This window comes from Panthera pardus, unplaced genomic scaffold (genome assembly GCF_024362965.1).
Source record: "Panthera pardus isolate Hobbes unplaced genomic scaffold, ASM2436296v1 HiC_scaffold_2, whole genome shotgun sequence".
NCBI lineage: Eukaryota > Metazoa > Chordata > Mammalia > Carnivora > Felidae > Panthera > Panthera pardus.
Window position 1 is genome coordinate 94,118,958 of NW_026526765.1, and position 15,184 is coordinate 94,134,141.

General features: G+C 44.6%; 2 protein-coding genes across 3 annotated transcripts in view; both read right to left on the minus strand.

Annotated features, from left to right (window-relative positions):
- The window catches only part of CKMT2 (creatine kinase, mitochondrial 2), a 36,619-nt gene extending 29,772 nt beyond the window's left edge, over positions 1-6,847 (minus strand). The window contains exon 1 of the mRNA XM_019462870.2: positions 6,718-6,847. The gene's annotated coding sequence lies outside the window, so the exon portion shown is untranslated. The remainder of the gene's footprint in view (positions 1-6,717) is intronic.
- A 3,177-nt stretch (positions 6,848-10,024) lies between these two features.
- Positions 10,025-15,184, minus strand: part of RASGRF2 (Ras protein specific guanine nucleotide releasing factor 2) — a 240,831-nt gene continuing 235,671 nt past the window's right edge. For both annotated transcript variants that reach the window (XM_019462875.2, XM_019462873.2), the window contains exon 27: positions 10,025-14,490. In XM_019462875.2, coding sequence (XP_019318420.1) covers positions 14,398-14,490 — 93 coding nt within the window. In that variant the 3' untranslated portion in view covers positions 10,025-14,397. The remainder of the gene's footprint in view (positions 14,491-15,184) is intronic.

Consider the following 15,184-nt stretch of genomic DNA (forward strand, 5'->3'; position numbering starts at 1 on the left):
TCTAGGGTTTTCCTGGGTTTGCACAGCCAAGACTGAGCCTTGTCCCTAGGCTCCTCACTGTCCCAAGGATGCCTGGTCCTTCAGGGATGCGCTGTTTCTGCCCTCCAGACTGCAACCCTTCTGGTAACTGTAGTTTCCTCCCAGGCACGCTCATTTTCTTCAGCCCTGACCTGATATCTTCTCCTTCTCGGCCCCATCTACAGGGACTTCGTAGGTCTGCTGCTTGCCCAGGGCACCCCGAGGCTGGAGAGCAGGACCTTTTCTACAGGATGATTACACTTAGCTACTCCAAATCAGAAATTTTGTTTCTGTGGAGACCACTAAATAAAGATCCATGCTATGCAGATGGCCCACAGACACATGAAAAGATGCTCTATCACTAATCATAAGGGAAATGCAAATCAAAACCACAATGAGATAGCACCTTATATGTATTAGAGTGGCTATAATCAAAAAGACAAGAAATAACAAGCGCTGGTAAATATGTAGAGAAAAAGGAACCCTTGGTGCACTGTTGGTGGGAATGCAAATTGGCACAGCCACTGTGGAAAATAGTATGGGAGTTCCTCAAAAGACTGATAATAGAAATACCACAGAACCCAGTAATTTTACTACTGGGTATTTACCCAAAGAAAACAAGTAATAATTCAAAGAGATATGTGTAGTTCCATGTTTATTGCAACATTATTTACAATAGCTAAGATATGGAAACAACCCAACTGCCCAGGAATAGATGAATGGATAAAGAAGAGAGGTGTGTATACATACACACACACACACACACACACACACGCGCGCGCGCGTGCGTGTGTGAATATTACTCAGTCATAAAAAAGCAGGAGATCTTGCCATCTGCAACAACATGGGTGGACCTAATAATGTGAAGCAAAATAAGTAAGGGAGAAAAAGAAAAATACCACACGATTTCACTTATATGTGGAACTGAAGAAATAAAACAACTGAACCAAGAAAAAAGAGACAAAAACAAATAGACTCTTAAATACAGAGAACAAACTGTTAGTTGCCAGAAGGGAGATGGGTGGGGGATGGATGAAATACATGATGGGGATTAAGAGGTACAAAATTTCAGTTATGAAATAAGTTACAGAGATGAAAAGTACGGCATAGGGAATATAGTCAATAATACTAATAACATTGTTTAGTGACAGGTGGCGACTACGCTTATTGTGATGACCACAGAGCAATGTACTGAATTGTTGAATCATCTTGTACACCGGAAACTGATATAACACTGTATGTTAATTATACTTCAGTAAAAAAGATAAAATAAAATCAAGATGTAACTATTTGTGAGGATGTGGAAAAAAGGGAACCTTTGTGCACTGTTGGTGGGAATGTAAACGGATTGGTATAGCCCCTATGGAAAACAGTATGTAGATAACTCAAAAATTAAATAGAACTACGATATGATCAGCATTCCCACTGCTGGTTATATGTTCAAAGGAAATGCAGTCAGTATCTCAAAGAGCCATCTGCATCTTTGGTCCATTAGAGCATTTTTCACAACAGTCACAGTATGGAAACAACCCAGGGTCTGCCAAAGGATGAATGGATACAGAAGATGTGGTCCGTATATGTATTTATATTTATATTTATATTTATATTTATATTTATATTTATATTTATACTTAAGTCAAACAAGGAATACTGTATGATATCACTTATATGGGACCTAAAAAATGAACTCCTAGAAACAGAGTACAGTGGTGGTTACTAGGGATGGGGAATGGAGGACGTGGACAGATGTTGGTCCAAGGTACACATTTCCAGTTACAAAACTAAAAACCTGAGTATCTAATGTATACTATAATGAGTATAATTATTAACACTGTATTATATCCTCAAAAGTTGCTCAGAGGGTAGATCTTAAATGTTCTCACCATAAGACAGAAATGGTAATTATGGGATGCTATCAAGGTGTTAGCTAGTGCTATGCTGGCAATCACTGGACAATAGAAACATGTACCCAACTGTGTACTTTAAAATTATACACTGTCATATGTCAATTTCACTGCAATAAAGCTGCAGGGAAGCAGTAAATACAGGCCCATGCAAAGGACAAGGAGAGGCTTTCTTTAGGTCTTAAAAGGCTCCTGCAAGAGGGTTAGGGAGGCAGGAGTTGACACAGGGTGTGGCTCTGCAGGGCCCTCCCCTCATCTGCTGTGAACAGAATCACCTGGACTGCTCAGTGAGCCCCTACAACCATTTTGGAAAGTGAACCGAGAAACATCTATGAACATGCGCATACCCACTGGCCCGGCATCACACTTTGGGAATCCATCCTGCAGCAATACAGTTGCCAGTACTTAAGAAGAGAGTCCCAGGATGAGGGAGGACTGTTTGTAGTGGCAAACAAATAAACAAAACCTGGAGGTCACCTGCCCATCAGAAGAGTTGTAGTAAGTGTGGCACATTCAGACAGTGGAATATTCCTCAGCTATTCAAGAATTAGTTAAAACCACCTCCACTTAACCTGGATAAACATTTATGCCATATTTTTAGGTCCAAAGGAAAAACTACTTGCTTAATAATGACTAGGAATGGTTCCAGTTTTATAACAATATAAATATATATGCATTTGCATACATTTAAGTGAACATAAGTATTGAAGGTTATTCACACTAGTTATTCAAACTGCTAAAAGGGTTACTTCAGAGCAAAAGACTGGGGGGAAGCAGACTACTAATTTTTCTTCATAGAACTCTGTATTGTGTCACTTGTAAAAACAGCATATCTAACTTCGTGATTGAAAAAGGTAAAAAGCTAAAAAGTAAATCAACTCTGAAGTGTGTTAAAAATCCAAATTTCTAGGCTCTATCTTTTGAATGAGTTTCTGCAAGAATGGAGCCATCACATGTGTCTGTCAAAGAGCTTCACAGGTGATTCCCAAACCTCACTGGGTCTGGGAACCTGAGTGTGAGCAACTCCATCTATATAACAGGCTCAACGAAACCTCTCCCCATATGTTGTAAGGATTAAGTGACAGGCTGCAGCAAGCACTGAATATATTTGAGTCCCTTCTTCCTAAGGACCCTAAGGTTATGGGACACTTACCACTCTCTCCTCAAAGCCACCCCTGATTATCTCGACCGGCACTGGTCTGCCCCTTCTCTGAATGTTGGTTAATTTTAGCTTACATTTTTAGCATTTAAAATGTTTCATTCAATCGTTTTATTTGTAATCTGAGAGCAAGACTACATTCTAGAAGGAGCCTGGTGCGTACTTTCAGATCCACTGATCATGCTCTGAAAACCAACATCTGAGTTCAGTAAATGGATGTAACTAGTGGGGCTGTTAAGTTCTCTGACACCTGTTATCAGGGGATCTTACCCCTAGCTGACAACCCCTCACCTACCTACTACAACCTTCAGGCTTCACCCACTTCTAACCCTCTGCTCTACCTTTCCACCTGGGATGTCCTTGCCGCCATCCCTGCGTGCCCAGTCAAACCTGTCTTTTTTTTTTTTTTTTAAACATTTATTGAGCTCCTACCATAAGACACCACCATGCAAGGAGTCTTACAAATTGTCTTTAGTTGTGCTCGCTTCGGCAGCACATATACAAATTGTCTTTAGTCTTTGCAACAATCCTGCCAAGTAAGCATTATTTTGGAAATGGGGAAACAGGCTCAAGAGAGATTAGGTGACCTGCTCCAGGTCTCACAGCATGTTGACTGAGCTGGGATTTGAACCCAGGTGTGTCTTTCTTTTTATCATGACAGCTCCTGGGCACAGGAACATTACCTCAAAGCGTGTGACTCCCCAGAGTCCCAGAATATTATAAGCCATTCTCCTTCTTTGTCCTCACACTCCTGAAGTGGCCCAGATGTCAGTGTTCTCCACTCACACACCAGGTGCCCAATGTGCGTGCCAGCCACGTAGGGGACACTGAGCCAGCCTCCCTTTTTCTTTGTTTAAATTTTTAAATTTTTTATTTTTGAGAGAGAGAGAGAAAGAGAGACAGACAGTGGGGCAGGGGCAGAGATACAGAGAGACAGAGAATCCAAAGCAGTCTCTAGGCTCTGAGCTGTCAGCACAGAGCCTGACACGGGGCTCAAACTCACGAACTGTGAGATCATGACCTGAGCCGAAGTCAAACGCTTAACCGACTGAGCCACCCAGGCGCCCCCCGCCTGCCTTTTTCTTAAGGAGGTAGAGCTAGTCTCCTTCCTTCCTCTCTCCTCCCTTATGCAGAAGTAGGGATTGCAGAAGAGAGGAGGGAGGTCGTCTATGGCCCTCACTCCATAGAAGCTGTCAGCCTGTTTCCCTAACTTGGAACACCTCTATGACTCTAGATTTGAAAACCATTGTTTACACCATCGTGGCTAAAATCTGGCAGAATTCCAGGGCTCCAAGCCAGGGAGGTTTCTCTCTGGGGTGCAAGATCACGGCAAAAGGCCTTAATATCATGTTTGTTGCTACTTGCCCCTTCCACTAAAAAATAAGAACCACGCCATAGTAAGTCCTTTGGGCAGAGTGCCTAAGAGCTGTATAGCTCTCCATCCTAGGCTAGACTCAGAGTCTGGGGTCTGGTCTAAGAGTTTTGTCCAGTTCTGTCACATCCTGGAATGTGGAGGCCTTAGATTCTGTCACTGCCTCAAGCCTGAGATTCCTGGATAGAGATGCCACGGGTGCCTTTCTGCTGACTCAGAGTTGTTTCTAATCCAGCTGTACATGGTGTCCATGTGTTTGAACTCCTTGGGGCTGGAGGGCAGTGGAAGGCCAAGGGGAGGACCACGTGTCAGCTCTCGTTCCACAGAGCCACCCCAAAACAGAGCACATCCTTGGGGTTGGACCAGCTCCACAGACCACTCTCAACAAGTTCCCATGATGCCGGTCTACTAGGCCAGCAGAAAATGGCTGTCCCCTCCCAATTCTCCCAGAGAGCACAGGGGTCAAGCTACTTCCCCACCACTGGATATACAGTCACTCTAATGGGCACCCTTGGTCATTTCTGTTCTATTCAGCAAGTAGCAAGTCATAAGCAGGAGATATTTACAGTCTTTTCCTGTAAACCAGAGGCCTTTCGTAGGCCTCCTGATAATGAAGACATAGGACTATTACCAGACTCGCCTCTCATAGTTAAATTGTTTTCAAGAAAAGATTAAGTTAGGAACCATCTAGTCCTTTAAAATGCTATAAAGGAGTGGCCTCCTTCCCTGGCCAGGGATAGGATCCTCTGTGGCTTCCAGGCAAAGGTGGGTATGACCTCTAACTGTCACCTTCAGGCCTGGCTCCCTGCAGTGAGACCCAAGAAGACAAATGGCTCCTCCAAGCTGTAGCAGACGTGGAGACCCAGGGGCTCTCAGCCGAGGCAAAGTCTGTCTCAAAACCAACCCTCCTCCCGCCTCTGAATGCCCAGGACTCCCCATTCCGCACCCCACCTCCTAACCCATGATTTTCTGAACCTCCCAGGTCAAGAAAACTGACCTGGCCTCTGGTGCAATCTCTACGGATAGGATTTGATCATGCAACTGGCAGAGTCCACGGGTGTAGATGGCACTTGTGCCCTTTGCTGAAATGGAACCTTAACCCAGAGAAGGCTTAACTCTAAAGGCTGAAGTTTTGGGGAAAAGCACCTACAAATGGAGAGGAGGAAGTGGGCTGGGCACACGGCTATCGACACCCATATACTCTCTAAGAGCCTGCCTGGCCAGGAAGCCCCCTTGCGAAGTTCTGAGGGTGGGTCTGTTCTCCTTGAGCAGAGAGGAAACAGACCAATGACAGGGGTTCGGAAACAGAAAAAGTGTGGGAGTTGCAGACAGGGAAAGTGGCACTTCTGGAAACAGGGCAGCAGCTGAACGGGCAAAGCCTAGTCACGAGGGCACTAAACCCACCTCACGGGATTCCAGCTGACCCTCTGTGGGGTCACAGAGCCAGGTCAACGCTCGAAGGAAGGTCTAAAGGGCAGCACTGAGGAGATCTGAAGAATCTGGGTTTGTCCCGGCACATCACTCTCCAAACCCACCAGAGCATTTGAAGGCAGAGATGTCGTCCACTCAAGGGACAAGAGCAGGGTTGACACTAACCCCCTGCGAGCCAACCGAGCAAATAAGATGAAACACGTTTAGGCCAATTGCGCAGCATTTTTACTTCCACTGGGGGCAAAACAATTACTTGGCTCGTTATTAATGGATTAGCGATTTCAAAAATGAATCTCTAGTAATAGTGTTAACTAGTTTAAATTGGGTCCCGCTGTTGGGTTAATTAGCAATTAGCTCCTTTCGAGGGCCTCAAAACGTTCATTTTCCACCTACTTATCCCAAGTCACCGATTTGCACTTTGATGCCACTGAGGTTGAAAACCAATCCCAGCAAACATTAGATTCGTTGAAGAGTAAGGTCCCAAATTCAGAGACATGTAGATTTCCCATCAAGAAAAATTCCTGATTTGCCAACAAAAACGAGGAGACAAACAAGGTGCGGAGGCCAGCACCTCACTGCGGGGCTGTTCAGAGAACGGCCACCTGCGCCTGTGTGCGGGAAAGGGAGGAGGCTGCGGCTAGGGCCCACAGTCTGAAGGCTTCTTCAGACAGGCACCACCAATTCCTCACCGGGAAGCAGTGCCCACGAGAACGAACTGTTATCGCCGGGTCCCACCCGCAGCCCTCGGCCCACTGCACACATGGCCCCTCACACTGGCTGTAGCAATGCCCCCGCTTTGCAGGAATGAAGCCTGGCTTCGTGGGCTCACTGACCTTGGAGCCGGAGTCTCCCGCGTCCCGCTGCCCGCAAACAGCTGAGAAATGTACCGGAAGCTGGTGGGCCTTGGCCTTGAAAAGGCTCCCAGGCTGGGCGGGGCTGGGGCGCGCCTCCGCCAATCCCGTTTCTCCCGTCGGAGGTCAGGACGCGCTGGATCCCACAGCGGTGCCCTTGAACGCTGGCCCGGGACTCTCCCACTGGGCTGTCTCTAGCACCTGCCCTTTCTCTCAAGCGTTGCCCTCCCCCAAGTCCGGTGCTGGAGGCGGCCTCTCCCAGGGCTCTTCCAGGTTCCTGGGCCTGCAACCTGGCTGACTGGCCGCCCAGCCATGCAGCACCGGGCTTTGGTGTGGAAGCGCGCGGGCAGGGAAACTGCCTCACCTGTTCGGGGATTTGTTTCCTCCTTCCCTCACCAGCGCCATCTCGGGGGGGGGGGGCCCCGGCTAGCTGTGGAGAATGACTCCCTACGCCCTCCCCCCGCCCACCAGCTGAGGCCTGAGAGGACTACGTCTAAAGTTCCCTCTCGAGCTGCTAGTCAGGCTCTGGGCGATTAACAGGGACCAGACGATCTTCCAACTTGTTGTCTAGGGCCTGGGTTCGGGAACAACAATCACGTTTCTCTTTTAGATCAGGCAATCTGAGGTAGACTGCTAGACAATTTCACTTTCAATCGTTACCAGTTTAATATATCGCCCAGAAGGCCCTGCAGGCCACATCCCTGCTTAAAAATAGCCCTCCTTGGGACTTGCGCCCCAAACCGGAAAGGTTGACTGTAAATAGCTGTGACCCACGAGGACTTTGGCAGCAGCCCTGACCTTTCAGAGGGAGCTGCCTAAGTCTCTGGCGACTGTCACGTACCCAGCTACTACGCCAGGGGCACACCACCACCAGCTGGTTCCTTTCCCTTTTTAATCAGGATCCAACCCGGAGCAGGGGGTGGAGCCCAGAAATAACCTCCTACCTGGAGTGGTTCCCTTTCAGAGTTTCCGCTTCTTTTAATTCTAAACCAGGCAAAAAAATAAATATTTTACCTTTTCATGGGGTTACTGAGGAGGGCACATGAGGGGAGGGCACATGAGGGGAACTTCGGGGGTCTGGAAAGTTTCTTGATTTGGGGGGTGATTGTGTGGGTGCACACGTGTAAAAATTCCTCAAGCTGTTCACATAAGATTCAAGCACTTTACTGTGTATTGCTCATACCTCAGTTAAAATATATGCTATCATCATGACCAGGCTTACACTGAATTGAAAGTTTTTAAAAATGTTTATTGATTTATTTTCAGAGAAAGCAACAATGCTAAGCAGGCTCTGCAACAGTCAGTGAGTGCCCCATGTAGGGCTTGAACTCACGAACCATGAGATCATGACCAGAGCCAAAATTAAGAGTCAGATGCTTAACTGACTGAGCCACCCAGGTGCCCCGGAATAAAAATTTTACAAAGTAATACTTAGGCTTTCTACAATCTACTCAAATATTTTCTAGGCTCTTCTATGTTATTTCATTAAAACAACTGCAGATTGGGACCGTCAAAAGTGATTGCACGATCTAAAGAGTCAGAGTTTCTGGTTTGCATGTTCTGACATAATGGACCATGGCCTCTCTTGCCCCTGGGACACCCCCCCCCCCCCCCCGCCTCACCCCAGCAGAACAGGCAGTGAGCTCTGTGAGTTGAGGTGAGGGGTAAGGTGTGGGGGCGGGGCAGGGGGAGCCCAGGCTTATTTCTTCCCAAAATAGTTCTTTTGTGGGCACACAGTTTCCAGTCAGTTCAGACACCAACTGAAATAAATCCAGTGGCCCTGAAATAGCTAGATCCCAGATCCAAAAAATGATGAGGCTTATGGAAATATAGAGTTTAAAGAAGACAGTTACAATGAGAAACCACTCTTCTTTTTTCCCCAGTTCCTTACTAATGGATGTTTAGTGCCCCCCCCCCCCCACACACACACTTCCCAGCACCACCACCCCTTACCTCAACACTTCATCTTTTACAGGGTAATTCTACATGAGTTAGTAAGGTCTGAAGAGAACAAGTGGGCACATTGCTAAGAAAAGGGGGTGCCACTTTTGTTTTGGGGACATGGTCATCTTCAAGTTTATGACAGGGCGAGGGGGGGCACCATCTACACAGACTCAACAGAAATCCCACAGTTCCAAAAATCCTTCAAACATGATCCCTCTCATATGCCATTTCTCCCTTTCTCATCTCCGCCAACGCCCTTCAAAGTTCGGGGGCTCTACCCATACCTACTAGCCAGTATGGCCACTTGGCGGACTCTTGCCATATGGACAGGAACTGAAGTGAGGCTTGCAACTTGCTTTAGAGGAAATCTGTCCTGGGATCATTCTCTTTTTCATTCCTGAATCCCAAGGCTGGGATGTGGTGGCAGGTGAAGGTAATGCTGTGTGGGATGGCCGAATAATAAAATGAGAAGAACCTGTGCTCATGAGTCCGCACCAGCTGGATTGCTCATTTCAGAATTGGAAAAGGAAGCCAGTGAAATAGGAGAAACCCAAATTCTTCCTTACCTCAGTTCTCACTTGTGTGCAACAGCTGCACCATGCTTTCTTCAGCTCCAAATATTAGCACAACTTTACCTACTTGACAAAAGATAAGAGTATTTTTATTTTTTTAATATTTATATATTTCAGACGGGGAGGGGCAGAGAGAGAGAGAGAGAGAGAGAGAGAGAGAGAGAGATCCCAAGCACTGATCTGTGCTGTCAGTGCACAGACTGATGTGGGGCTCGATCTCATGAAGCATGACATCATGACCTGAGCCAAAATCAAGAGTCAGATGCTTAACTGACTAAGCCACCCAGGTGCCCCAAGTTAGAGTAGTTTTGAATATACTGTTCCATGTAGCCATTACAGTAATTCTAAGGGCAGATAAACATCTTGTTTTATAGGTGAGGAACTTAGCCTCAGATGGAGCTAGTGATGGCTGGGCTAGGTCCACCTGAACACCCAGTCTGTTCGTGAACGTTGAGTTGCCATTAAATGAACAGAGCTGTTTGGCAAGTAATGAGTTCTTTGTGTCTGGGGATGGACAAAGGTGGTCAAACATGAGCTGTGGGTATCACAGGAAAGCTTCAAGCACTGGAAAGACAATGGGGCCCGATGGCCCTTGATATTTTTTCTGAGGTTCCCTTTAATTCTCCGATATTTTAGTGCCTACAACATGGGCTTCTTCCAAACTTTATTTTCTCCTGAACTTTAGAAGTAAAAGAATATCTGAAGAAGCACATTGCTACAAAGAAGACTAGGTAGAAAAATGCAAAAAGAATCAAATGAAGAGACTCATGAGATTTTTGAGAATCGAGAAAGGTGAAATTTAATTTGCATATAGGTGTAACCCACACCCCACCTGGCAAGTGTTAGGACACATCACAAACCCCTCTGTTAGAATCACAAATGGCAGCAGATTTGCAAAGTTACTGGACACAAACAATACACTTCTCAAAGTAACACATGGGTCTGTCCATCACGCTTGCACACACAAATAAGAAAGAAATACATTTAAATAATTCTTTGCCAAAGAGAGATGAGGATGGTAATCATGTTGCCTCACATTTGGACAGCACTTTACAGATTACAGTCGAACCCATTTTGTCCTGATGACAGCCCTGTGAGGTAGGCAGCACAGGATTCACTCTTAGCTCATTTTGCAGATGAGGAAACTGAGGCTCAAGAAGGCTTCGGCGCTGGCCTAAGGTCGCCCAGCTTGCAGATGTAGATCTGGGCCTAGGACTCAGGGTAGGGCACCTCGTCCAGCTCTTTTACTACTGACTTTCTAGGGATAGACAAAATGGGCTGTGCAAAAGACACTGGTTCAATATCAAGTAGAACTATTCTTTTTCTTGAGCAGATGAGGTCAAGTACAATCAACCTAATGTTAATGTCATGCTGTGTGGTAGCCAAGATGAATACTTTTCTGAATCATCCATGTGTTTATATGTACAACAAAATGGTTTTCTACTTTAGCTTTGCCCTGCCTTAATTTTAAGTTACTCACAGCCATGGAAAAATGACACTATGATTAGATTTCATTGACCCAAGTCTTACCAGGATTCATGTAGTGGCATCTGTAATCAGTCATTATCTAAACTTACAGTCTGGTATCTTATTGAAATGAAAATGAATCTTGTTCATTTATTCCTTTTGGCTGTGGGCATTAGCCTGGCTCTGTTCTGGCTCTATTCTTTAGTCATAAATAATGTATTATTTATCCCACATAATATATATCCCATATATAATATACCCCACTTCAAAAGTAGTAAAAATGGGAAACTTCACAGGTTAGATTAAAAAAATATTTAAAGCAAAGAGAATCATTTTTTCAGGGGGGATAAAATCAAACTTTGAAGAGAAATCTAAATAAAATCCTTTATTTTAAAATAAACATTGATTTGGCAGGGGGGTGGAATAACCCCTCTATTGTATTACTCTTTTCAGTTAAGAATTTAAAAGTGGCCCAGTCATTACCAACCCAAAGTTTTGTGAGAGAAGAGGAACTGGTCCCTCATCATATACTCCAAATTGGAATGTGATGGATTTTTCTCTTCCAAGTTATTCAGTATCTATGAGTTTCATTTGTTTTTAAGCAGTACTTTAACATGTATGAAATCTAACAAAGTAATGGGGGCTTTGTGTGAGAGCCACTCAAAACTATTGCAACAGTAGTTTAAAATTCTCCCTTTAAATTCCTTCAGAGAAACACTAAGGACAAGTGACAACGTTCTACTTCATGCCTAAGTCTGTCACATAATATACTGGCTTAAGTAAGAGATTTGTCCCTGCAGCAAAAGTGGATGTCTTAGTTAATAACCGAAGGCATCCCCTAAAAGCCCCAAGATAATTTCATAGACAGTACAAAATGTGGGTATTCATCTGAAAGCATGAAATTGGCTTTTACTTCTGATTTTCTAGGTTAATTTGGTAACAATTCAAGGGTTTGCTATTTGGTTGTGAGAGGCTGACCTGCCTTCTACTCTTAGAAATGGGTCTCATATAATGGAATATAGGCAGACACAGCTGGGAGTGCACACTCTAACAATAAATACAAAGCTTGCAAGGCAGAAGAGGATGAGTGCTTTAACAATCGGAAGAAGCACTGCAAACTGCTCTTGGGGATTTTAAACGTGACCAAAGTGAGGTTTTTAAAATGCACGTTCTTTTCCCAGATGGTCCAGAAATGGTACAGGTCATGAAAAGGAGCTCCTTGGAGGTGGAGTCCTCACTTTCGCAGCTCCAGCAAAGGCTTCAGACTCCAGAAAGCAGGAAGGACGCATAACTCAGTAAAACGCTAAGGGTCACCATAGCAGTTGACAGTGCCCGTGGATGACCACTAGGGGGCGCTTCCAACATTCTGCAGGAAATAGGCGAGAAAGCTTTGTCATTCGTTGAGGAAACCACAGCTCTCCAAAAGGGGAGGAGCCTTTGGAAATTCCTCTAGCTCCCATTTTTCCTTAGTAAGATTGGCTGCAGTGCCTCAGGAACATCTGGGTCAGGGAAATAAGGGTCCAAACTTCCCCGGGGAAGTGCACACAGAGTGACCTCTTCCCCTCTGGAAGACTCTGGGGACCTCAAAGCAGACCGCATGGATGTTTCCACATGTTGTTTTGCCTGAAACTACTATGCGTGTGGTCCTGTCACGGATTTTTCCTGGTTTAGTCCACCTTCCAAGACTGGTTTTGAGCCAAGAAAGTTAACCTTTATTTTCCTTTTCTTCTGCAAGACTTTGAGGTGCTTGGTGCAATTGACATGTATTAGTTCGAATGCTCAGTTTTTGAACACTGAGAAATAAATTGCAAGATATGCATTGTTAGGATCCAAACAACCCATGCTTATCATGCATCAAGGTGCATCAACCTCTTATTTGAAACTAAAGAGAACAGACAAGCAGCTTTTCAAAAAAAGAAAAATAAAGCATCCATAAATAACCCTCCTTGGGTTTAGTGCTACACTGTTGGCTAATATGAGCTATTGAAAATATTTTTGGAATGGTCTTCAAATATTATAAATATTTTCTTTTGCTTACTTGGTATTTCACTATAGAGCTATGTACAGAGATGGCGCTTACCATGCAGGAAAAATATACATTCTCCACCTCTATGGTACATTATGAAGGCTAGAATTTCCACTGGGTCTTATGAGCCAGAAAGTTGAATTTATTAGTCAGCCATCAGTTATAACAACATAATTAAAGTGCAAAGAAGGAAGGAAAGCAGCTAGATAGATCAGTTTTTTCATGGTCAGCATTAACATACTTCATGCCTCTAAGAGAAAATGTCAGGTGCAATAGGCTCAGGTAACAATAACTCTGTATCTTTTTCTCTTTTCTTCTTTTAAAGCAGAGATCTCCCTGAGAAGAGAAGAGGGAGGTAAACATGAGATAGCCCTATTTCTTCAACAACCAACAATCCTGGGAAGAGTAAGGTCACTTCCCCAGCACAGGACAGAAGAACTAAGTCCTGCCCTTAGTTTTCTGATATAAGAGCTGTTGAGTGGTTGGTCCCATTTCCCATACACTTCCAGTACTTTCAGTCATAAATATCCCTAAAGTTAAAAACAAAGATGACCGGGGAAGAACTTCTACCAACAGCACACAGAAGTGTGGGTTTTAAAAAGAAGATCCCATTAAACGTTTTAAAAACACAGCCAGTATTCATAGTGAGCCAAAAAATGGTTTGTATAAATCAGAAAAAGTCCCCACATTACTGCGGGGAGGGTGGTGGGGAACAAGCACAGCAAGGTGATAATTTTCAAGGATATCTGATCGCTCAGCCTAAAACCCCCACAGCGCTTGGTGGCCCTCTGTCCTATCCCACAGCGTTCTTGGGGAGGTGTGCAGGCACCTTTTTGCAAACTCCGCACCTGCCTCTCTGAGGGCACTGGCTTCTTGGGCACCACAGCCTCGGGAGGAAGCCCCGCCCCACCTGAAGTCAGCTGCCAGGCAGGAACCACGGGCAAAGCCTATTGAGTTGTTTTTTGGTTTTTTTTTTTTAAGTTGCATTCACTTGACTTTCATCACGTCTTTCCTATCCTGTTGCCTAAAAACCAAAAAAGCAGTTTCAGAACATGCCATCCCTCCAATGTAAATATTTAGAATGCACTGAAAACCATGCACATGCTTGTACACTGAAATTGCTCGTGTGGTGGTCCATCCCTGAAGAGGAAGCCTCAGCTTTTCTGGAAGCTTATAACAAAGAAAACATAACAGAAGCAGTTAAACCCTAGGAGAAAGTTGGTAGTTGTACCCAAGCCAGTAAAGTGCCAGACAAGGAGCTCAGGCCTTTTTCCACAGATCTTTGTCCCCGAGTTCTAACGGAACACGGGCAAACTTTGAAATCTACCTTCTTACCTGCTTCATTACAATGGCTACCAGCATCTCCTATATTACATTCCCTTATGAAAAATGTACCATCAGCTTTGCTAAGGATCAGTCTTTTCACCTTCCCACCCAAGTCTGAAGCATCTGTCTTTGACCCCAAACAGCTGGGCTTCCCTGGCTGGAGACAGAATTCCAGTTGGGTTCCATCTTCTTCAGTGGACAAAGGAGACTGGCTTTGTCTCTATCCCTGGTCCACACTGCACGGTGGGAGGCATGGCATGCATGGCTCAGTTCTGTCCGTCCCACTTTCCATGAGAATTCTACGGAGTCAGGGGCAAGGCCAGATCTTCAAGCAGGGAGCCGAGGTTCAATTTTTAGTGACAGTTCATACAGCGTATCTTCATCTATGATGAGGGCTTTGTCAAGCAGGTACTGAGTCACCTGGAGGAACAGGGAAATCCGAGCTTTTGGTTCTTACAGAACTCCACTACTCACATTTTCTGAAGGGAATCTGACACAATTAAACATTTTCTCTTAGACACTTAAAAAATGTTATGTAACTTCTTAAGAATCATGAATATTTTCTCATTGTAAAAAAAAACCCAAAAACAATCACACATTTCCAGTCCTCTCCCAGCTAACCGCAGGCACCACTGCTATCATGTGGTTTGTATCCTCCAGAGGGTCCTATCTTTCTAGATATTCAATGTACTTAATAGAAATCTTTTTTCTCTTATTAGTGGTATCCTACTGTACATCTTCTTCTGGTTTCATCTCTTCACTGTAAGTCCGGGAGAGCCCTGATTACACAGAATGTCAGTACACAGAATGTTAACTGCTATACAGTATTAACCTGTGATCAGAGGTTATTGAACGATCTCTTATTGATGGGTGTTTAGCTGCTGTCAGTATCCCACTATTACCCAATGTGACAGTGAAATACAGTGAAATCCTCCTTAGCACGTTTCCTGTGCTCACTCAGGAATATTCCTTTGGGACAGACAAAATGAAATGAAATGAAATGACACTAAGATAAAAATGTTGGGGCCTGGAGTATTTCCGTGGAAATATTTCTTTAATTTTACTGATATGACTTACATAAGTAAAATTAATAGTCTGATTGGTTCTAGCATAT